At 46.5% G+C, this 24,789-nt stretch overlaps 1 protein-coding gene across 1 annotated transcript in view; it reads right to left on the reverse strand.

Moving 5' to 3' along the window:
* LOC138576984 (uncharacterized) overlaps nucleotides 1-24,789 on the reverse strand; it is a 422,688-nt gene that overhangs the window by 134,784 nt on the left and 263,115 nt on the right. The window contains exon 10 of the mRNA XM_069649631.1: nucleotides 16,159-16,260. Coding sequence (XP_069505732.1) covers nucleotides 16,159-16,260 — 102 coding nt within the window. The remainder of the gene's footprint in view (nucleotides 1-16,158; nucleotides 16,261-24,789) is intronic.

The following is a 24,789-nucleotide window of genomic DNA, read 5'->3' on the forward strand; positions in this document are numbered from 1 at the left end:
GGCTGGGACCAATGGCCTGGCATCCCCTATGAAGCAGGTAACCTATGTATAGGGTCTCGTCAACCGGCCACACGGTTTTACACCCTATGTGATTACATCACTGATGACTCTGTAAGCCTTTTTAAGATGTTGCTCGTGCTGATTTTGTCAGAAGAAGCTTCCAATGCTTGTTGTCATCTGCTATGCCGAGACGCCCGTGAGTTCTTCCCTATTTATGTCATGTGCTAAACTAGGGTTCTCTTGCCACAGGCCATCCGCGTGTCTCTTTTCAGATCGAGGCCCACACACCCTGTCAGTGAAGGGCCTGAGCCTCGATCATCGCTGGTAGGCATGTGCGACTTCTGACGCACTGTCACACAAGCACTCAAGAAATGTTTGTGTGGTGGGAGGAAATGTACAGCACAATTCCTTCCAGCACAGAAGTGTTTGCATCAGAAAGGACCTCCTTCGTGCATCAGGGGAACTCCCAGGCCTTATTTTTGTATTTTTATTTTTTTTCTATAGCACTTAATGCCCAAGCGCTTCACAAAACAGAAACAGTAAATTGGGATGAAAATGAACAGTCGAGCCAAAAGATCAAGCAGAAAGAAGGTGGGCCTTAAGTCTGGTTTTAAAGAGGGGAAAAGAGGTAGGATGCAAAGAAAGAGGGAGAGCATTCCAAGCAAAGGAAATGAGCTAAAGCGAGAGTAAGTGCCGGGGGGGCGGGGAACGGTTGGAAGAAAAAAATCGTGAATGAAGGGAACATTTTGTGGAACAGAAGGAGATCAGAGAAGATAGATAAGAAGGGTGTAGGCCATAGAGGCATTTATAGATGATACAGAGGAAGTAAAAGAGAAGATGAGATTCAAAGGTAAGCCACTGTAGAAAGCATAGAGCAGAAGAGATGGAATCATGAGGAGATATCGAGCATACGACACACACAGAAGACTGATAGACGGAGTTAAGAGGAGCAAGATGAGTAGAAGGAAGTCCAAACAGGAGAAAAGAACAATAGAACAGTGCTGAGAAAACAAGAGAAGAGATAAGTTTAGAAGCAGAAAAGGTAAGGATGGTGTGCAGTTGGTAGCGGCAGGAACATGATATAATAGACATATGAGCAGAGAAGGAAAGTGAGGAACACCCAGTTTACGTGAAGTGGAATAGATGGGCAGAGTGAGAGTGGGGAAAGAGATTGAGATAGGGGACAGAGGGGGAGGAATAGTATTTGCTGGAAGGGGAACAAACTGTCAGTTTTACAGGGTTTAAAGTGAAGATAGCAGAGGACATCAAAGATTGTATTGCAAGAAGGCAGGCAGTGAGAGAGGAGTAAATGGAATCAGTAAAAGAGGTGAAGGACAGAAAGATGGTAAGAGAATGCAAGGGAGGAAATAAAAGACCCAAAGGAAGAGGTATAGATGGAGAAAAGAAGGGGACCAAGGAAGGGAGCCTTGGGGGACACCGTGACAGACGGGCAAGATATGGGAGGAGTGACCAGCCCAGGAGACTCAGAAAGTACGGCCAGAAAGATAAGAGCGAAACCAGTTGAGAACAGGCCTTTGAAACCAGAGTCGGCGAGAGATGAAAGAAGAATAGAATGGTCCACTGTACCAAAGCAGCCGACAAGTCTAGCAAAACAAGAAGAGAAGAAAGTGCATAGTAGCAAGAGGTAAGGAGCGAGTTGGTGGCCATCAGAAGAGCAGATTCACTGGAGTGGTTGGGCTTAAATTCAGATTGGCAGGGTGGCAGAATTAAATGCAGATTGACAAGAGCGTAAACCTGAGTGCAGACAGAAAAGGAAGAAAGGAAATAGTGAAATAGTAAGCAGGAAAGTGAAGAAGAAGAGGTAGGGTGCGATGAAGGAGGTGACAGAATGCAATTTAGACTTTAATAATGCCAGCAAGGATTGAGAAGCAAGAGAGGCGAAGAGGGAGTTCAAATAGTGTTGCTTGGCAGAAAAAAAACAGAATTGCTGGTAGAGTGAAGAGATGACAGACGAATCAAGTTTATTGCTCCACCGGACTTGTGCCAGCGCTGCATGGCCTGCCGCAGAGTATGGTGCATAGAGCGAAGGCTCAGTGGATCCAAGGCTGAGAGGGCCTATGAGATGGTGAGAAGGGAGCAGAGGGGTAGAGAAGAGCAAGTGAATCCGTTAAGCTAGTAGACTGCAAAAGAGAAGCAGAATCATATGAGAGTAATACAAATGGAAAAGAAAAAATGAAGCAATAGCAGAAGAGAAGAAAGAGAATTTAAAAAGTCAATCATCACGTTGACAAAAGATAGAGAAAGAAGAGAATATTCTATCAGAGCAATAGACAGAAAAAAGCAGATTGGGTCGTCAAGATTAGGCCAAGTCTGCTGTGAAGGACGAGCCACGCCAATGATGCCCAAAATGACATCATGTCACAAGATAGTGCCACTTTCAGAGTAAAAGGCAGGTGCACCCTTGATAACCATGTATTCAGTGTTGGGTAGATCCTTGCTTGTAGTCACCTCAGAACTTGCTTGTGGAAGGGTCATCTAGGCCTAACCAGCACTCCATTACACTACCAGCCATGGCTTCCACGGCTCAATCTACACACAGATTGGAGTGGGCCCCAATGACAGTCCATGCAGTACCTATTGTCTTTAACTATGCATTACACTGAACAATGAGCCATCAACCCAGACAATTATATGAATATTTCAGTAATCCGGTTCTGTGGACTCCATATTCTTTGGAGTCTTGGACTCTGGTGGTGTTGTAGTTAAAGGCTGTTTGTGAGCACCGTTTCTTCAATCAGTTCCAGAGGCTGATGCCTCAACAGCCTTCGACTGCAGTCACTCAGGCCCCATAGAAGCCCATGCCCACCCCTCCAACATCCCAGGTGCCCAATTTGCCAGCTTCCCAGGTAGCATCTCTTCCACCTTAGTCATTTCAGCCCCAAACTCCTGCTAGATGATACTTTAACTGAATATCAATGAGGAACTTCTGTTTTCAGACATTTCGTTTCATCAGAGGATGAAGGACGTAACTGAGTTTCTAAGCTTTCAAATGCCAGCTGCTTTCAACCCCCAGTAAGCCAGAGGTCTTGTCTCCTGGGCTTTAAATTCTCTGACCGCTCAGTCATCCCGATACAGAAAGATGTGATGGCTGAAGCATCAAAGGAATGTTCAAACCTCTATCTGCTACACCTCTGAGTAAAAGCATTGGCCTACGTTATCGACAACTGAGCTCCGCTGCAGTTTTTCCTGACGATCTGTGCACCAATGTGTTCATAGGCGGTTGCTGTGGAGTCTTCGTTCTTCTCTTCTGCCACCTCGTCTTCTATTACCCCGGGTAAGGAAAAGAAGATTCTAGATGCCTTGGGAATGAAGGTCTCCCTATCTCTTCCCTGTATCTCAGACAGGAAAGTGCTGCCATTTTGCTGGTGGTAGCTAATCAAGCCCTTTGGAAATAACTGGCTGACTTTCAGGGCCATATTTCACAGGAGAAACGGGTGGTATTTCAAACAGAACTGTGCAAAATCAAGACCTTCTCAAATCTGCGGCACATCATAGCGACACAGCAGCTAGTGACAAACGCATAGGGGCTCACATGCGAAGAATGGCATGGATGCGCTCATCTAACTTTGCACAAGACTTTAAGGATCTAATCTAACTTTTTAAGGGGCTGAGTTCTATCATTCTTCAACAGATGAAGAGATGTCTTCCCATCACAGAAAAATCTCTCCTAAAACGAATTAGGGCAATTATAAACAAAAGAGGATGCAGCTTTCCTAAAGAGAGAATCCTAAACAAGAGACATTACCATCAGGTAATTGGTGGTATAGGAGAAATTCAAAGGTGGCAGGAGAGAAGCCGTGTTTGTAGAAATGATCAAGGGGGGGGGGTAGGCATATAACCAGCATTACCTGTGCCAAACAAATCAGTGGAACACACACTGTCAATGTGTTATGTACCCTTATCGAAGAAGCTGTGAATCCCAATGTTGTTGTTGAAAGTTAAAGACTTTTCCAAGAAGCAGTTTTCTTTGATTAACTTTCCACATTGAGGATATTAGTGTAGAAGGTCAGAAGCAGTGCAAGAGTACTTGTAGTAGTGGTAGGAGTTTTATCATGGCTGGCGAGTATACCAGGAAAGGGACTATTAGTGGTTAGTCCTAGCAGGTTAGTGGACCAGGAAGAAGACAATTAAAGTACTGCAGTGTAGTGAAAAAGACAATTAAAGTACTGCAGTGTAGTGAAAAAGACAATTAAAGTACTGCAGTGTAGTAAAAGGTTGCAGTGAAAAGAAAGTGGCAAGTCCACTAATGTGTTATGATGAAAGGGCGTTGTGGCTACAGGGCCATGTGATAGGATGTGATCCTGTGGTGTTCCTGATGATCCTTTATGATCCGAATGAAAAGTCATATACTGAACTGGCTGAGACGCGCAAAGTTGATGCTTTGAATGCATGAATATGCAGGGAACAACGTGAGCAGACCTTCACAGTGATTCATAGCATGGTCTGGGTATCGTGAGCTGGAGGAGTGTTGCGGTAGCCTGTCGGTGACCAAAACAAAATGGCGATTGAATGAAGACAAAGGAATCAGCCACCGGACACAGTAAAGAGGCAGGTTGTACCATGAAAGAGGCAAGCCTTCGGTCAGCTGAAAATGTAAGACTGCAATGAGGCAAATAAAAGACTGACAGTTCTGCGCAGAGCGGTCGTACACAAGAACCCCTGCAGACACCGGAGACAGGGCCGGCGAAAGGAAACTGGGGGATGCAGTACAGGCACTGGAGCACCCGGCAACGAAGGACGTGAGCGGGTGAATCCTACAAAAGGACCAGAAACCTTGCCGGGCTGTTTGAACAGCATAAGTATATATCGGGCAGCTGAAGCGCTGCCACAATCTGGGAAGGCTGATGTCAGTAGTAACATAGAAGAGATAAAAGCTATTTCATCAGCGGCTGCCCGAAAGGAGACGCTGCATGGATTACATAATAGGACTTTGGGAGAAAGGCGGAAATAGATACATTAGACGGTGCACAAGACGCTACAGTAACACGCAAAGATAGGCCCCGTAACGAACATTCTGAATTGGTGCAATTGACCGGAGCGAAGTGCATGTCAGAGTATCGAGAAGCACATAACGAAGGGAGAGAGGATTCCATGAGAATCGGAGCTACACAAGGTGGGTAATACTGCAGACAAACTCGGGTTGCTAGTTATGTGACTGTCGCACCCTCAGATACAGAGCGAGGGCACGAACCAGACGGATGCACGCTGCAATCATGCATCAGAAATAGGAATGTGACCTGGCCCAGACGGAACATACAGCCATGACAACGCATACATACCATGCATGGAGGACGTTAGTACCACTACAAAACGGCGCCTGGCATAAACAGTGTGTGGGGCGGGTGGAGTATATGGATGGACATTGCAACTGGGGTCCATGGGCGTCATGGCGGATGGACCCGGAAAGAGGCTAAGACTGGGATAACACCCACAGTGGACCAATTGAAGTTCTAGAACCACGCAGCAAGGCCTGGCCAGAAGGAAGCCAACACGAATAGACAGAGTGCTAGCTGGTGGAAGTCTGCAGTAGGTGATTCCGGAGGACCCAAGAGGGGGGGGCAGTAGAAGGAAATAAAAAGCTTGCACCTGCTATTGTGTTGTAACTGGGCTGGCTGGAACCATTGCTTCGGAGTAACAGGCTGTAACAGCACACAGCCTCTGAGGTTATACCACTGGCCACATGCACAACCAGAGCGCTCCTGCCACCTGGAAGAGGCCTACAACAACAGGCCAGACAGGTGAACTGTAATACAGGCGGGAGGTGTCAAGTGAGAGAGCGTATTAGTGCTGCGGCCCCATTGTGCGCGGCAGACCACGAAGGAGAACACAAGAAGCACACACAGTCTGAAGTTTAGTGGCTCTCCTGAACTAGACTAACCCAGTCATGAAGGGACTACAGATCCACCAAAGCAGATACAGAAAGTGCCCGTCCAAGACAATACCGGGCATTGCATAGTGGTGGCCACGGAGGTAACTGGGACCCATCGACGAGTAGAAGACAACATTGGCATCTAAGCTAAACAAGAACAAAGTGAAGCCAAATCGGCACAAACGGCAGACGATGCGAAGACGACTGTGCAAGAGGCAGGTGGAGAAGAGGCCCCCAGGCGGAGTGACCAACAGATCCTGGAGACCAGAGCAGAGTTGAAAGCGACATTTGAATTAAAAATGGATGCAATCAGTATGGACATGAACCTCTTGAGACAGGTTGTCAGAGCGCTGACGGAACGCACAGGAGTGCTAGAGAAAGAGGTGAAGGCTAACACACACAGTTGCAATGAAACTCCAAGTACATCTCCATACTGCAATAGAAGGTGCAGAATCTCGAGAATAGGATCCACCTTCCCGAGCTGCTAGAGACCGCTGAAGAGACCCTATTTTGCCCACTGGAACAACCTTGTGCGCTTGCATTGCATGTACAATTGAGCATTAGGCTCCTCTCTTCTTAGGGCTTGAACTGCCTCTTAGTTAGGTGTGTTGTCGATGTCGAAAGGGCCTAAAGACTATCTGTATTGCCTGTTTCCTTCCTATCTAGGTTGTCGACATATTTCGTGCATTTAACCCCTTTAGACCCCAATGGTCTTGTACATATATTGTGTTTATTGTGATGTGTTGGTTTAGTTAGTGATACTGTGATTCTTTTGCTATAGTCTATGTAACAAAGGCCTAGTAATAAATGTGTCTGTATTTTTATTATAACACCTGTCTGGAGTAATTTGTAAGTGTCCTTGCTTTGTGCGCTCATTGAAGTTCGTCAGTCACCCTCATCCCTCCTGAGACTTAGTCTTGACCGCCTGCCATAGCTACCCTGATTGGTCTGGCTTGTCCAGACGTTACCCTGTTCCAAGAAACTAGGCTGGCATTCTGATCTCAACAATCACCCCAACCAGCCAACAGCGGAATCACCCACTAGACTAAAGCACCTCCCGCCGATCTCTACAGACAAATTGAACAGTCTAGTGAGAAAAAGCAGAACCCTCCCGACCAAATGTCTACAAGACCATCCTCACCCAGAGAACACTGGCAGAATAGTACCTCAACCTCTTCAACCACTCACTAGCAACAGGAATCGTGCCGTGAGCCTTCAAATCGGCATACATCAAGCCACGCCTCAAAGTTCCATCGGGAAACAGGGAAGACCTAACCAATTACCAACCAATTTCAAATATCTCATGCCCGGCAAAACTGCTAGAAAGCTAAATCTATGAGCAGATGTTGGAACATGTAGATAACAATTGGTTAACTAAAGAACATGGTTCATTTAGATGGTCAATCTCTCCGTAGGAATAGCAGGGCTTTTTAACCTCAAGTCTAGTCCACAAGGATTTCTTGCCCAGGTGGCCAGGGCACGGCTATTAGTTTGGAGCCAGTCCCTGGGGGTGGACCGTCACGGGAGGATCACCGGGTGAGGCATCCTCAGGGAGTGGGGTGAAACACCCAATGGTGAGACACAGTATGCCCCACTTTTCAACACTGCTACCCCATCCTATTTTTTAGGGTACTCCGACTTCCCAACCCCTCCTCTCCCCTTTTTTACAGAAACACTGGGACGAGGAAGAGAGGGACTAAGAGGATAAAGAGTACTAAGAAACCACACATTAAGACACAGAGGACAGACTCTCCCATTCTGACAACAGGCTGTCCGGTTAACAAGGACAGGCAAGGTCAGGCAGGCCCAACCCTGACCACACACCTGCAGCACATTAACCTCTCACAGGTTTTTAAAATGAGCTTGCAGCAGAGGAAAAGGCAGTTGCTCTTGGGAAGAGAGAAGGGAGGCTGCAAGGCTGAGTTCGGCGGAGGACCCCTACCCAAATTCCAAGCACTCAAGGGGCAAGGCTTGACAAGAGAAGGAGCTGCTCAACAGGGCTGACAAGGACCGGGCAGCGAAGCACGGAAGGTCGAAGGGCTGTTGCGCTGAAAACGCAAGCAAAAGAAAGCCAGGGGGGAGAACCATGCTTACGAGAGGCTAGAAGGGTTTGTGATGTAGAGCCAAGGAGCTGGAGAAAGCATCCCTTTTTGTGTCAGAAAATGGGCCATTCTCCTCTTGGGTAAACGAGGGGCTGATGCTGAAGGCCTCGCCCGCAAACCAGCTGGATAAATTGGAAAGCCTGAACACTACCGGTGAGTGAGTGAATGAAACAAGAGTCCAGTTGGCTGAAGGCATCAAAGATAAAGAGGCAAGAGCAAGGCTTCATGGGACTTGTAGTCCAGTTGGGAAAAGAGAGATACAGAGTAACAGCGTGGTCCGGCAGAGAAAGATTGCCCAGTCGAAAATCTCCGCGAGGTGTCTTGATCTCCTAAATGCAGCCAAGTGAGTAAAAGAAACGTGAGATATGTGAAATTAACTTTGTAACGCTAAATTGAAGAAGTGATCCCCATGACGGGGAACCAAAAGAGTAAAAGATTGAATGGAGCTTGTATGCTCAAAACAACAGTTATGAAGAGGCATTGGCGAAAAGCTAAAAGTAAAAAGGGAATGAAAGTCGAAGTGGTGCTGCAGAGGTATTTCACAAAGCTTCGCACATTCGAAAGTCTTCAACCGGAAACAAAGTGTAAAAGACACTTTTTATGATAAAAACCTGGTGAAGGGAGCCCCTAAGCATTCTGGTTGAGAAGACTGAACCCGATGGAGGGAGATCTAGCAAGAATTGTAATGTGAACCCTAATATTGGGAACTTTGTTGAACTGTGAAACCAGAAGAAACTAAGTTTGAACTGTAGAACAATGAACATTAATTTGGAAGGATAAGTAAGCCATGGTCCACATTGAGAACTGTATCCTTGCAACCAGAGCCAAAGTGTGTCACCCAGCCAGAGTGTGCCATCTTACCAGTGTTATGTAAACATAAGGACGAGAAGTTGCTCATCTATTTATTTTAACACAATTTTTCCTTTTTATATACAGTTATTCTATAAATGTAAGGGCAGGCATTAGGTTTTTTAGTATAGGCCATCTGTATTACGACTAAAAGACTGACTAGGACTGTGTGTTTTTTCTTTATTTTGATGGTAGAGACTACTCCCATCTTAGTATTAGGGCCCCCTGACCAACCTAGTCTGCCTCACCTGCTACACCTACACAGATGAGACCCAAATCATCTATAAAATCAACGACAGCGAAGAACAAAATTAAACTATCATCAACTGCCTCAACTAAACCAGTGGATGAAGACCAACAGCTTTAAACTCAACCCGGACAAAACCTAAATTATGATTACACCCAACGACCTGTTGAACAACCACCACATTCCATGGCCAACCAAGCTGGGAAACACACCAGAACCATCAAAAGTGGTCAAACACCTTGGAATACTAAGGGACAACAAACTAATACTAGTGCCACAAGTCAATGGGGTAGTCAAGAAATGCTTCTTCTACAAACACATGATCAAGAAGATACTTCCCTTCTCCTTCACACACAGAACACTTGCTGTCATCTCTTTCGTCATGTAAAGAATAAACTACGCTGTGTAGAAACACTGCGACAAATATCAACAGACCCCTTATGATGCTTTTTGATCCCTGAACTTGAACTAGTCACGGAATCATCACATTGGCTACTGGAGCCGTGCTGTCCATGGTGATTTATTCGGGTAAACCAGAGTTAGTCCTGAAACCGTACCCCATCTACGGTTTGTACATTTTATGAGTTTGGGCTACAGGTACTTCAAGTTGGGGGGAAGTGCAGGGTGGGGGGGATTGTTGGGGGGAAAGAGCCGGGTTGGATGCGGGCTCTCGCCCATCGTTCAAATGGGTTGGCCACTAGTCACGTATAATGGCATGATCACCGGAAACGATAGGGCCAAGGTAATAATGTCAGAAAAATGGGCAACAGACACGGTCCAAGACACGCAAGGTCTCCCCAGGGCCTAGTAGAATTCCGAGAGATTACACATGGGGTGTGACGGGGAAGTATTCATACTCACATGGAATGTCAATGGGCTTGGCTCCAGCATAAAGCGGAGACTGATCTTCCAGTTTCTTAACCGACACTCCCCCGATTTTGTCCTTCTCACAGAAACTCACTTGGTCGGCACCGACTGCCACTTTTTTAAGAGATCCAACTGCCCTCAGGCATACCATGCTGGGTTCTCACCGGGGGACAGGGGCACAATGATCCTCATACATAAAAGGATACCATTTAGGTTGACGAAGGTGCATGCAGATCCAAGGGGCATGTTTGTGATGATCCTTGGGGAGATGGGGGCAAGTAGCTGGGGTACCATCGCAATTTATGCCCCCTCCACTCACAATGGAACTCTTAGACGACCTCCAACTTGCAATACTCACTGAACAGGTAGACACATGGATCCTGGGGAGGGGACTTTAATGATGTCATGGAGGTGAGCAGGAATAGATCACACCAAGGCAATAGGAACAGATACTCTCTGAACAAATTACACTCCTTTATGGAGGCAATGGGATTGGTAGACACATGGAGAGCCCTTCACGACAAAGAGGCTGGGTTCTCATTTTATTCTAACGCACACAGATAACTCTCCAGGATAGACTATCTATTTATTCCACGGAACGTAGCCCATAGACTACGGGCCGTGAGGTTCCTCGCGAGAGGCATCTCGGACCACTCCCCATTACTGATTACACTGAAAGATGGGCGAACCAAACCCGAGGCAGCCTGCCGTCTGAACGCATATTATCTAGGTATTCCGGAGATTATGGACAGCCTCTCTCTTAAGACTGCAGACTACTTCGAAATCAACGAGGGGTAAGTGGACTCCCCGGTAACAATGTGGGATGCGTACAAGACGGTCCTCTGGGATGAAGCTAGCTCCCTAATATTGGCCCATCGCAGACAGCCCACACAGGAAATTCTGGAAGCGGAGGAACGGGTGGCCAAGGCAGAGGAGCAGCTACTGGAGTCGGGGTCTTGTGACGCACAGGAGGCCCTAACAACAGCACAAGAGGTTTTGAAAAACCTAGGCTTAGATAACGCACGCACTGCTCATTGGTCTGTTCGAAGCCAAATATAGGAGTCTGGCGATAAGGCCGGCAAGACCTTGGCCTGTCTAGAGAGACAAAGCTATAGCAAAGGACAGGTACGGGCTATACACACGGGGGGTGGAGAGGAGTTAACCACAGACTCTGACATCATGGAAGCATTTGCAGCCTTCTATGAGAAGCTTTACCCCCCCCTCAAAGCAGCAGACACTAGATCTTGATTCTGAAATCACGGAAGAAGACGTCACCACAGCCTTATCACAGCTCCAATCTGGGAAAACCCCTGGCCCCAACGGACTCCCGATAGAAACCTGGAAGAGACTTGGGAACACCGTAACCAGACACATGCATCGCATGTTCATACGAAGCAAAGAACAGGGACAACTTCCCCTGGATCTCAGGAGAACATACATTGTGGTAATTCCCAAACCCGGGAAGCCCCAGGAGCTCTGTGCGTCGGATAGGCCCATATCGCTAATCAACGGGGAGGCTAAGAATCCTCGGCCGGATCCTGGCAAACCGCCTGCTGGGAGTGATAGGCTCCCTGGTCCACCCGGACCAGTGCGGATTCATGCCCGGAAGATCCACCTGTATGAACCTGCACAGACTACACCTTGCGATAGAACAGGCCCAGGCCATCTCGGACCCACTAGCACTTTTGGCCATGGACTTAAAGAAAGCATTTGACACCGTAGGGTGGCATGCCTTGTGGGAGATAATGGATCAAATGGGCTTTGGATAGGGATTTATGTCCTGGGAGAAGTTGCTCTATGACTCCCCGGAGGCAGTCTTGAGAGTGAACGGCAAATCCTCTAGAGTATTTTCACTAGGTCGAGGGACTAGACAGGGATGTCCATTTTCCTCACTGTTGTTCCTCCTAGCCATTGAACCATTAGCAATAAGACTCAGGGCAGACAAGAACTGGACCGGAATCTCCTGGCCCTAGGGGAGAGAAGACTGTGTTTCGCTATATGCTGACTACCTTCTAATATACCTTAGCAACCCGCTTACTCACAGAATATCAAACATTTGGGGGGCTACGAGTGAACAAACAAAAGACATTTTTTTCCCACTTCAGGGTGGAGACGCCGCAATCACAAAGCATTGTCCATACAAGGTCTCAATCCTGGGCTTTACCTATCTCGGCATACACATCAGTCCGGCCTTGGAAGACTTACTCCAACTTAACCTACAGCCCCTGATTGATAGATTCACTACCGATGTGTCCCACTGGCAAACCATCCCCTTAACACTTCTGGGCAAAGCAGCCCTGTTCAAGATGCTCGCACTTCCATGATTCCTATAGGACCTCCAGAACGCACCACTCCCCATTCCCCACACAACCTTTGCTGCAATTGACTGCATCCTCTGCGAGCTGCTATGGGGTGTGAAACAACCCTGCATTGCCCTTAAACCATTGCAATGCTCAGTGTGGGAGGGGGGTGTGGGACTCCCGTGCCTTTGTACCTACTACTGGGTGGCACAAATAGGGGTGGTAAACGACTGGTGGCACGGGGACCCGACGCTCCCCCACATTGGGGCTGAGATGGGCAGGACCGATGCCATCTCCCTTATTCACATACTTTATGATGTAAACAAGAGAACGGAGGGAATGTCACAGATGACACTGCTTGTCCGCCAGGTCTGGAGAGAGGCCCACCAACATATTGGGTGGAGATTAAAACCAACACTCGAACAACCACTGTGGCATAATAGACTCCTCCCAGAGATTCAAAAAATGGGGCACTTTACAACCTGGGAGGGACAAGGCATACATACACTTGCGAATGTGGTGCATGGCGGACGCCTCATAGACTTCGAGGCCTAACAAGGGAAGTTCGGCATCCAACCCGTAGACCGTTAAAAATACCTGCAGATATCACATGCCATGAACGCCCAATTCCCTGATCTAAGCGCGATCCCCAAGAGTTCCCCCCTCGAGACCAATGTCTTCGCCGAGCACATCTCGACCAAGGTTACCTCCACACTATACGAGGCCCTCAACTCCTTCAAAACACAAGAATTGGTTAAATTAAAGAAAAAATTGGTCCAATGGAACCTGGGGAGTGGGTAGAGGCACTCATGTTCCCACGGGAGATCGGAATTGACGCTAAGTTGAGATTGATTCAACTAAAAATATTCCATCAAGTATACTATTCCCGGATGGCAATGACACAGTGGGGCTGGGGGGGGGGGGGCAGATACTGTAGATTGTTTGCGATGTAAGAGAGAGGAGGGCACATTCTTTCATATATTGTGGGGATGGGACGTCCTTCAGGGCTTCTGGAGAGAATGTATTAACAAACTATCTAGTGTCATTGGATCCCCGGTTCCACATGATACAACACTAATACTGCTGGGCATATGGGGTCGAGACGGACTTCACCAAGTATAAAAAGATGTTTTTGGCAGTTGCACTGGGGGAGGGGAACCGCTGCAACCTGGGGTTCGACTGGAGAGCTGAGCATAAACAGATGGTTTAATGATGTGGACAGTTGTGCTTCCCTAGGGAGAAGCATTTATACAGCCAGAGGGTGGCCAAGAAAGTTCCAGAAGATGTGGGGGAGATGGGAGGACTCTTGAAGAACCACCAATAAGAGAGGACTCGGATGACCTAGTTGCATAGTCGTTTCTCAGACCGCAGGAGATGTGCACTTGTGACTCCTTATGCTGCCCCCAACCCTATCTAACATTGCTTCCTGTTGCTAGACATTATATCTATAAACGGATATGTGACCCTTAATGTGTTTTAAATGTTTGCATGTAGTTATGTTATGCTTTTCACTCAATAAAAAGAGTTATAAAAAAAAGAATAGATTACGCCAACAGCGGATCTATGTGATTTTTTCAAAAAATGTTTTAATAAAAATATTGGAAATTAATCTGTTTCCCTATGTCTACAGTCCCAACCCAACCCCCTCCGATTTTACTTCCTTACCCCACCCTCATATATGTTTTGTTTTTTAAATATGTGTTTTTTCTGTATTTCTGTATTTCGGATTTGTTGAAAGAGATTTTCAGTAATTTCTATTAGGAAATATCACTGGATACAGCCAACAGCATGTATCTCGGAATGCCAGATTTCCTTATGAGGAAGCAACAATGAATACAGAAAGCAGTAGCAAGACTACGCCTCATACTCACTAAAAGAGAACACATCACCCCAACGCTAAGAGCACTGCATTGGTTACCCGTCAAAAAAACAAATCTCATTACAAACTCCCTGCATAACACACAGAACAATCCACAGCCAAGGAGCGCAATTCATACAGGAAATAATCTCCATCTACAAACCAAATCGAACACTCAGGTCCAGCAACATTTTTCTGGAACAGAAACAATAAGCAAAAAAGAATTCAGGGGATCAGTATTCTCGTCCATTGCGGTGAAACTCTGGAACTTGCTCCCAAGGGAAATACGAACAACAGAAGACCACCTAAAATCTTGGAAACTGTTAAAAACATGGCTCTTAAATGCACCAAGCTGAAGAAAGAACGCGATAGAGAGAAATCCCACCACTACAAAGCAAGAGAATTCTACAAAACCAGACCAGTCAAAGAAAATGTTGCACGCAAAAAATCATTACAAACTTGGTTATTTAACCAATTCTAATGCTTTAATGTCTATTTTGTAACATTGTCTATCTGCAAATATGTAAGTGAATATTTTCAATTTATTTCAATGCCAAAGATGTCTGTAACTACGCTGTGATACCCAGCTGTGATACCCCAGGGTCTGGGCATGTAACAAATGTAATAAAAATAAATAAATAAATATATAAAATAAACAAAACCGAATAGGATAACCCAATGCAAAAAATACAGAGAACCCCCGACTAATCCTGCTAAAAACTCTCTAACACTCTGCATGCTCACCACCCAACACAAAAGTAAAATGGCACAGACCCCCTGCCAAAACACAACCAAACTACAGACACCCTATCAACTCTCCACAGCATCCAAGACGCACATAAAACACATGCATACAACCACCCAGAACACATCACACAAATGTCAATCAACCAAAATGCAGCCTGGATCACTAACACCAAATTGCTGAACCCATCTCCCAGCAGTAGCCGACTAGCCACCACGGACCTCTAGAGATATCCCTTTGAGCCTCTGCATCATGGGCTTTTTTGTGGGGTAGCCTGGTTTTCTGCTCTTCTTAGCCTCTCTCCCAAGCTCCCTGGCCCCCTTGCTTATATTGCTAGTCACTCAACACATTCTTTTAAAGTAAAGAATTTGCTTTAAAACATTCAGTGTTTTATTCCACACTCTTAACAAAAGTTATAAGTGAGATTTGTTACGTTTAACTACTTTTTAACCGCTGAATAGCATAGCTCTCAACTCACACGCTTTTGGCGGGTGTCACCCGCCTTGTAAAGGGCTGACTCACCCGCCAAGCCTCCTGCACGCCCATACATTCCAATGGGCGTCTCACCCGCCAAAAACAAAATCGGGTGATTTCACCCGCCTTTACAACACAAATGGTTGAGAGCTATGGAATAGGGATATGTTTGCCTTAATATGTACTATCGGGGCCCATTTTTTCCAAATGTTCTTGTGGGAGAACTCCCCAAACCCTACATGTAGGGGTTGTGCTTATGTGCACTGTGTAATATAGGGCCACTTTAGGATTCCCAGGATACCGCTGTCTCCAAGCCTCAACATTCACAGCTCTGGTGCTCCTTCTCCACCCCAAACACCAGCGCTTCCTCCCTGCCCTTCCTGACTGCAACACCTAACCCTGCTACTCCCCATCAGCAGCTTGCCTCTCTCCTCATGTCTATTCTCTGACGCCTCCCTCCCCACCCACCACTAACCAGTGCTACTCCCCATCAGCAGCTTTCCTCTCACCTCATGTCTTTTCTCTGACACCACCCTCTCCACCCACCACTAACCAGTGCTACTCCCCATTCCCCATCAGCATCTTGCCTCTCTCCTCATGTCTATTCTCTGACGCCTCCCTCCCCACCCACCATGTGCACACCATGCCTCCTTCACTTCATCAATCTCTCTGACTGGCTTAACCTCTTCCCCTCTCCGGATGCAGCATGGTCCCACGTGGGCTGGGCCTTCTCTCAAGCTAGACTGAGGACAATCCGTGCACCCTCATACTGCATCATACCTGGCACTTCTATGGCTTGCTGGAAAATGGAAAGATAACACTATACCTCTGTCCCATTGGCTCTCACGTGCTTATCAAGACGTGGTAAGATTTTCTCAGTGCTCTTGGTGCCGAGTAAGGCAGCTACATGCTGCTCATTTTCACACCCCTGCAGGAAAGGAGACAAGTACAGTTTGAGGCTTGCAAATTTCCAAGGTCTATCAGATCATGCATAGATGGTTTCTTTTATGCTTAAATTCACTGCTTTTAGACTTTTAGACACATTTCCACATTTTCCCTGCTGAGTGCAGAAGACTTGTTATGCACCACCTGTAGAAGGAGGACACCCAAAGCATTAAGGCATGTGGCGTGTGCACATCCAACCCTCAATTCTCATATTGCTATATTTCTCTAATATTCCTGCGTTCTTTGGGAATGCCCACTGGTGTGCCATAAATGAATGGGTTCTTCCATTGAAGAAGTCCACCAGTGCTGATGGCAGCCCCGGGAGACCTCAGGCTGCTAACACCCACTTAGTTAATGTCACTGTTTACTTATGGCAGAACTGCCTCTTGTATCCCCCACGCTCTATGCTCACATTCCCATTAACATTATAGACAAGTTCCATGCATGGCCAGGACCATTTGATCTATTAGGTCTACAGTCAATAGCAGAGTCCACCCCCAAAATCGCACTTTTGTGTTGGCACCTCATAATATAGACAGCATCCCTTGCACATGGCATATGCAAATGAGGACAGGCTAGTGACAGAAGTGTCTTTTGCACATGCAGTCCTTAGTTCGCCTTGCTCTAGTCCTGTCATCAGACCATGGGCCTCATTACGACCCTGGCAGATGGACCATGGTGCTAATAGCACCATGGTCCATGCCGGTAACTCTCCGACTCCGCCATGGCGGAATGGGGAATTACCACCCCATTCCGAGGTTGGCGGAGTGGTAATTCCCCCTTCCGCCATGGCCCTTCCCCATTCCCATTTTTGCCCCATAGGGCATAATGGGAATGGGGAAGGCGCTAAGTACGGTGCCGCAAATTGCGGCACCGTACGTAGCACCAAGGTCCCTTTGCGACATGGTTTTTAACGCCTGCAAAAAGCAGGCGTTAAAATCACCATCCCGCAAAGTGACCTTGTAATCAGGCGTTAAGGGTCGGCGCCGTTTACGGCGCCGTAAAACCCTTAACGCCTGACTCGTAATGAGGCCCCATATATCAAAACCAGTTCTTCCAGCAAGAGCCAACGTTTCCCAAAGGGAGCTTTGTGTGCACCCCATGTGCTCAACGGCTTCCACGAGGAGGAGAAGTTTGAAGAACAGATTCATATGGCACATGAGAGACCAATGATCCCTTTTGTAAAACATAGGCAATGATACATCACAGTTGTTGGGATAGGGATGCAAGCGCAACACCCAAAGAGATTTAGATTGCGCGAGAGATATTAGCAGGCAGCATAGCGTTAGCAGTTTTTGTAGGGCACGGCAGTATGTGTATGTATTCACGTGTAGTTAGCTTTGATAAATATTAGAACCACTTTGTAGATACACAGAATAAGCACCAAATGTATTTATGTTGCAGTTTCAGAGGTTAAAGATAGGGTTATGTAGCTTGTATCTCACAGTAGTGTACTGTGCAGTGGTCTCAGAGATGTGCTTGTAGGTAGATAATAAAGGTAGACATGTGAGATCGAGTCAGGGAAGTGATGGGACGCAAACGAGGCTAGGGTAGCAAAAGTGCTGCCATGTTGGCATCAAAGGCATGTTACAGGGCGCGCTTGCGAAAGGATGCAAACTAGGCCTCCCATGGATCTGCAGCTCTATTTAGTTGATTCAGAGATGAGTCACCCTTCCAGGCCCTAGAGAGAAGCTATGCTGGCAAGGTAACCGGCAGCCGAGCTGTGGCGATAACAGTAAATTGGGTCCAGTGTAAAGCTCAGTGGCGCTGGAAAGGGAAAGTTGGGTCGACGGGGGGGGGCACTGAGATGTGCCTTGCAAGGTTAAATTAATTGTGAACAGGGTGAGGACTGATAAATATTTAGAACACTACTGCCCTCACCCGAAGAGTGCTCTTCGAGCACTGCAGAGCAAGAGAACTGCAAGCGCTGCACTCAAGAGGATTAATAAATAAGCGAAATTAAAACAGAAGAGTGGTGCCTCGATAGCATCATCCATGGACAGTTGGGTACTCAGAGAGATAAGGGAGGAGACGTGCTAGTGCCTTCCCATGATTTGGGACTGGAGTAGCAGAGATGATGCAAATAATTTAACTTATGAAGTCAGGATGCTGTATGTGCGCGCCACAGTGTCGGGTATAATGAAGAGACCTAATGTATTTTCAAAGCAGAATTGTCCCCACTCTTCACACTTTGATCAGGTTCCGACAGAAGGGTGCATATCACATGGTGGTAAAGAATGTTTATTCAGCAACTAAATCTATCATGGCAGCAATGTACCTGGTAGTCAATCAACGCTTGCGTTTCACAGTAACAATGTAATAAGTTACGTGTTTAGGGGAATGTGTTTTAGATACTGTGTGACCAATAAGGTAATGGACTATGGGGGATAATTAGGCTTGTGTATATGTGTTGGCCAGTGGGGAGTGTGGGATTATGTTGTACTCATTATCAGGCATAGTTTTGTTAATTTACAGTTTTCCGCTATAAAAAGATGTTACATATTTGGGTGGGCTGAGCTCCGTGTTAATTTGGTTCTATGGGACAGTCTGATACTTTTTTCATGTAATAAACCTTAGTTTACCTTGCAAACAGTTCCTTGATTATTTGGCCTACTTGGAATTGTTTATTTCTTTCAGGTCTTGGGTCATTCACCCTACAATGTCCCTTTCCTCCAGACTCATGGGGACATCTTACAGCAGGAGATGGGATGCCTATCTTATTTATATCCTCATTGGGTCACAGCCCCTTTCCTCCAGACTCCTGGGGAGATGTCACTGAAGGAGAAGCTATACCTAGTTCCTTTTTACTCCCATTGAGTAAATGTGCATCACCCATACTTAATGGCTTTATCACAGCCCGTTTCCTTAAGACTCATGGGGACATGTTACTGCAGGAGAAGGTATACCTAGTTCCTCTATACTCCCATTGAGTAAATGTTATACTTAATGACTGTATCACAGGCCCTTTTCTTCAGAATCATGGGGACATTTTGCAGCATGACATGGGAGCCTACTGCATCCTATTTATAGACCTAGATGGTGTAAGTTATTCTCCAGATGGCTTTGCGCTGAACTCCCCCTTTTGGGTGGAACCAGGACTTATTTGCATATGTTCTTTCACCATCTATAGTGGCATGGCAGATTGAAAGATGGTCTGGAGGGTTTCCCAGAGCATTTCCAGCGGTTTTCGATTCGTTAAAAGCCTTCCAGCCATCACTCTTCAGTGTTGTACCAATGGTATGCTCCGCTACAAGTCTTGACAGCACTTTAAGGTGCTACAGGAAATTATTCAATCATATTGTAAAGTCCCAGCGGAACTTAAAAACACCAAGTTTTCACCCTTCTGATTAAGTGAAGAAAATAAATAATGGCGAGAATATTTTCGCAACCATCCTTGTTAAGTTTAAGTAAGATAAATATCAAAAACATGAAATACTGAGGGATATCGATAGAGGTTGATAGAGGCAATCTGTGCGGCAAACCATGCACCCAACCAGGGGTGTTACTAAGTCTGGAAAAGACTTGGGGCTACGCTGATGTCGGAACTGTCAGGACTGGGGGCTACCTAGCCTTTTGGTTGTAGCTCCTGAGATTCTATCCAGGGCCAGCCTACGGCCAAAAGATATGGGGCAATAGCTCCCTTAGCCCCCGCCCCCCTAGCAACGCCTCTGCACCCAACTCTCTGCTACGTTATGCATTGACGGGAAGTGGTGGAGCATCTTGGTACAGTCCCTTTGTGGGTAAATAGAAATTCTATCAATTAACTTTCTATGCAGCCTGCTCTACTTGTTCGATTGCTTCCCTTTCTCCCTGATTAAACAAGACTGCAGGGATCTAGGTTCTTCACTAGATATTTGGGCAAGAAAGGCCGCAAGAAAGAGGAGTGGGACCTAAAGCATAGGGTAGCACCAAGATACAGGCTGGGGGACTCAGAGTGAGAGGATGCTTTTCACACAAGAGATGTAAAGTGTAGCTACACGAGAATTAAGGCAGGAGAGGGATTCTGGACTCCATATCTAAAGATTTCTTCCTTAACCCTAATTCATTCAGGAAGCTGGAACAATGAGGATTATCTAAAGAAAGAATTCTAAGTCAGCATGAGCAAGGTAGGTGAGCAATGACGAACTTGGTGAAACAGTCAATGTATCTAGAACGTCATGACTTGTAATACACAGTAGAGGGGGTTTAGAAAGGGCGGTAGCTAAGGTTCTGCCGTTGAATACGCACAGCTCTGTGTGTACGTCATCACTGCGCAGTGCGTGCGAATCACTAGCCATTGGACACGTTGGAGACAGATAACTACCAGGACCGTACACTGGAAACACAGATTTAAAGAGCCACAGCTGAGGGATGTACATGATGATACAAGGAGCCATGTACCATACTTAGGATTCGACACAATGATCCAAGCATTGGATGTGATATTTTGAACACCGATCTACTACAGCATATGACTGTAAACAATGCTTTAATGAGCCACGTCACACAGCACTGGGTTGGGCATGAAGATCCAAGGACCCATTTACCACCGCTTATTTTATATATATGGAAGAACAATGCTCCTTTGATCGCAAAATAACCTACAATAGATAAGATATCAGATTTGACAGGAAGCAGTGAGCCTCTTACAATGGTGTGAGTTTGAGGAACATTCTGACCAGGCTGTGGAGGGGAGGAAATGGAACAGTCACCAGGGACAGTACATAAGTGGACATACAAAGATTAAGCACAATCAATAGTAGAGATTTCTAAGTGCACATAGGAGGTGCATCCAGCTGTGTTAGGTATGTGACCAGGATGAATTAAGTGCTAGAGTGGAGGCAGAGAATGAGAGCTAGAGGCAGGTTAGAGACACAGGTTAAATGTTAGAGTGAAGGCAGATGAACGGTAGGTCAAAAGAGTAAATCGGGGGTGAGGCTTCCAACAGATATGAAAAGCCAAAGAGCCATGTACCCCAGTAGAGCGTTGAACATGATGTTCCAAAGCAGAAGAGGATGCAATGTTCCAAGGAGCCATGCACCTCAGAAAAAGATCAGAAAGAATGTTCTAAGGATCCACGTGATGACCCAAAGAGCCATGTGCCCGGTAATGTAGCTAGTGGCAGCATTAACTCTTGGTGAGTGAGATATGGTGGGCTGTGTGTATATAAAGACTTTAGGCGTGAGAGTGACAATTTAAACCTGGCGAGTAGCTTTCAACTTGATTTAAATTGTGACCCCTAGTCCAAGATATTATGTAGGCTGTTTGTATGTGATTTGCCATGTTGTTGCTTGTCCCATATGCCCTCAATCTGCATACCGAAATTGTGTTCTTTCATTAGTTAAGATACTTGTTACTTGGGGCAGCCCCATGTTTGTATTGTATTTAGTATTTGTTTTGATTTATACAGTGCTTAACACCTAAGCGCATCAAAGAGATATTAAATGGTACAATAAGGAATTACAATAAATCAGTTAGCAAGCATATGCTCTTTTAATCGAGATTTGAAAAGTGATAATGCAGTCAAAGATTGAATAGAAAGAGGAAGGGCATTCTAGTGCTTAGGTGCGAGAAGGGAGAAGAAGTGGAAACGAGATGAGGCACAGGGAGGATGAGGAACAACCACAGAAAGAGAGACACGGAGCAAAGGGGAAGAGAATGAGAGTAAAAGGAGACTAAAGACGAGAGATAGGGGAAGAAAGGCCATAGAGACATTTAAATACTAAGCAGAGGAACGAAAATAGGAGTCAGGCTTTGAAGGTCAGCCACCGAAGAGAATACAAAGCAGAAGAAATAGAATCATGATGAGAATGAGTGCAAAGAACGTGGTTCGAAGTGTGATAAATAGAGTGCAGTGGGGAAAGATGATAAACAGGAAGACCAAGTAGTAGACAAGAATAATAGAGTAAATGAGAGAAAGAACAAAATCAGTATTTTGGACGCATGAAAAGTTAAGAACCAGAAGGCTTTACGAATATTGGGCAGTTGAAATCTGCAGGAGACAGAAGACACGTGAGATGAGAAAGAAAGAGAGGAGCAAATAATGACTCCAAGATTACAGCCTTGGCAGAGATGGGGAGTAAGGAAGGAGGAAAAGAGATAGAGGATGAAGGAAGAGTGGGAGGTATGGTAGAAGCAGAAAAGAAGATAACTTCAATTTTTGATTGGTTTAAGGTGCAGATAGTGGGAGGAAATCCAAGATTGGATAGCTATCATACAGGCTGAGAAGGAGGAATGGATAGAGTTGAAGATTGAAACATTTGCAAAACAGAACCCCTTATTCTAAGGTGAGAGAGTTGAGAGAGCAAAATAGAATGGTCAGCTGTGTCAGGTTTCATGTCTGGTTTCTTTAAACTTTGTATTGTATGTATCCTTAACTTTCATTGTTACAGGGGGAGAGTGTCCCAATTCAACATGGTGCTAAAGAAGCAGGAGTTTGATTGGTCATTAGCAAGTGGCATTGTGATTGGGTAACAATGAGACAAGGGAGCTAAAGCAGAATTCTAAACTGCTTTTGATTGTCTTATCTGAAACAGGGAGGTCCTGTTTCTTTTTAGTCTGAGTTTATGTTTATTCTTGTAACTTCAGTCAATTTATTTTGAACGTGAATCCACTTTTGAGGAAATTCTCCGTGGGACAAGACAAGCGGACACATTGGTGGGAGCGCAGCGCTCTAGTACTTAAATGAGCTGAGACTAATTGCCAAATTATAACATTTCGAATAATTTCTACAAGAGATAAATCTGACTTTAAAGAGCAGTTCCTTAAATTAGTTTAGGTATTTAGTTAGGTGTTTGAAGAATCTGCTCTTCAGTGACTGATGTTATTTGGCTGGATCCTGAAGCTATTTACACTCGTAACTATTGTTTGACAAAAGCGTTTATGTACATGTCTATTTTAAAAAGTAATTATTTACCTGTTCGTCATTTAATGAGAGTTAACGCTTCGCAGGTACAAGCGTTGTTTTCATTAGTTTCAAAAAGGTATTTAGTAATTGTGGCGTTGGCCCTTTAAGGGTACGCACGCGACGGGGTGACGTTCACTCCATCGCGTGCGCAGTTAAATAAACGGGGCGTTCCCGGTGATGACACAATCACCGGGGAGCCCACACTGGTACCACCGCTGTCTCCGTGTCTCTGTGTCACGGCGGGTGGGGGGCTCACGGACGCCGGTATCCAGAGACCGGCAACAGTGGCGACGAGTGCCGGGATCACTTACTGGAACAGGCGGAGACATTCGCTCGGAGCGTAGATGATCCTACGTGAACGCTCTAGCGAATTCTGACCGCGGAGAAGGAAGAGACACACGCGGCCGGCGGCCATCTTGAGGAATAGGCCTCGGAGACTCACGGCTTCATAACGAAGCGTCGGTGAGCCATCGGGACATAATTTTTGGATATTTCAGCGGCAGAGAGTCGCTGGAAACAGCATGTGTCAATTTCAGAATGAATCATTGACATTTTCACTGTTTTTCACCGAGTAGATGGGTCAGACTCTATGGGAAGCCTGCTGAATGCACTAGGGGTCTTCCCCCCTGCTCAATTTTTGGACGCTTCATTGTCTGCCTGCTGGCTGGAGCGATACATCTGCGAGGAGTGCGCCTGGTGAGAGGCAGAATTCAAACCATCTCTGGAGGCTGACTGCTGGTGGTGAGTTGCGGCCCCATCAATTATATCTTCTGGGGTGCCTGTGCGCTATCCACCATGAGTCAAGCTGCTGCTGCTGCTGCTGCGCCTCCGCCTGCTCCCCCGCTGAAACCACCTGGGTCCCTACAGCCAATGCCTGAGTTTGATACCTCGGGTGCTCCATCAAGCCTTGGACAGAGGTGGAAGATGTGGATGGATAGGCTTGAGATGTACTTCAGGGCCACGATGGAGACAAGCGACGACAGCAAGCTGGCCACTCTCCTGTACTCTGCTGGCCCGGCAGTGCATGAGATATTTCTGTCCCTGCAGCCGGCGGATGGGTCGTTTGCGGCGGCAAAGGATGCACTCCATAATCATTTTCTGCCAATGGCCAATGCAGATTATGAATGTTTTCTCATGGGAACGACTCGACAGAAGGATGACGAAACTCTGGATGTGTTCTATGGGCGGCTGCGGAGACTGTCGGCGCCATGTTCGTGGAACGACCCTGAACTCATGATTCGCAACCAACTCATTCAGGGGTGTGTCTCTGGGAAACTGAGGCGCCAGATATTGCGCGAGCCTGGCATCACCCTTCCCCGCATCCTAGAACTGGGAAGGTGCCACAAAGTGTCGGAATTGCGGGCGACCAGAATGGAAGGTGGTGCCCGCCCAGGCAAGGTGGAGGAGGTCTGGGCGCTCGGAAGAGGCCGTGGAGCGAGGCGCCCCATGAACACTCAGAGCTCGCGCCCGCCTGGGACTACTTCCTCGTGCCCAAAGTGCGGTAGGTGCGGAGGCGCGGACCTCTTCGCCAGGATGTGCAGATCTGCAGCTCCCAAGTTAGTGCCTAGGGGGCCTGTTCGAGCCGGTTTCTTCCGACCCCAAAGGACGTCCAACGTTGCTCAGGTG

The sequence above is a fragment of the Ambystoma mexicanum genome, chromosome 1p, assembly GCF_040938575.1.
Source record: "Ambystoma mexicanum isolate Mex_15411 chromosome 1p, UKY_AmexF1_1, whole genome shotgun sequence".
In the NCBI taxonomy this organism is placed as follows: domain Eukaryota; kingdom Metazoa; phylum Chordata; class Amphibia; order Caudata; family Ambystomatidae; genus Ambystoma; species Ambystoma mexicanum.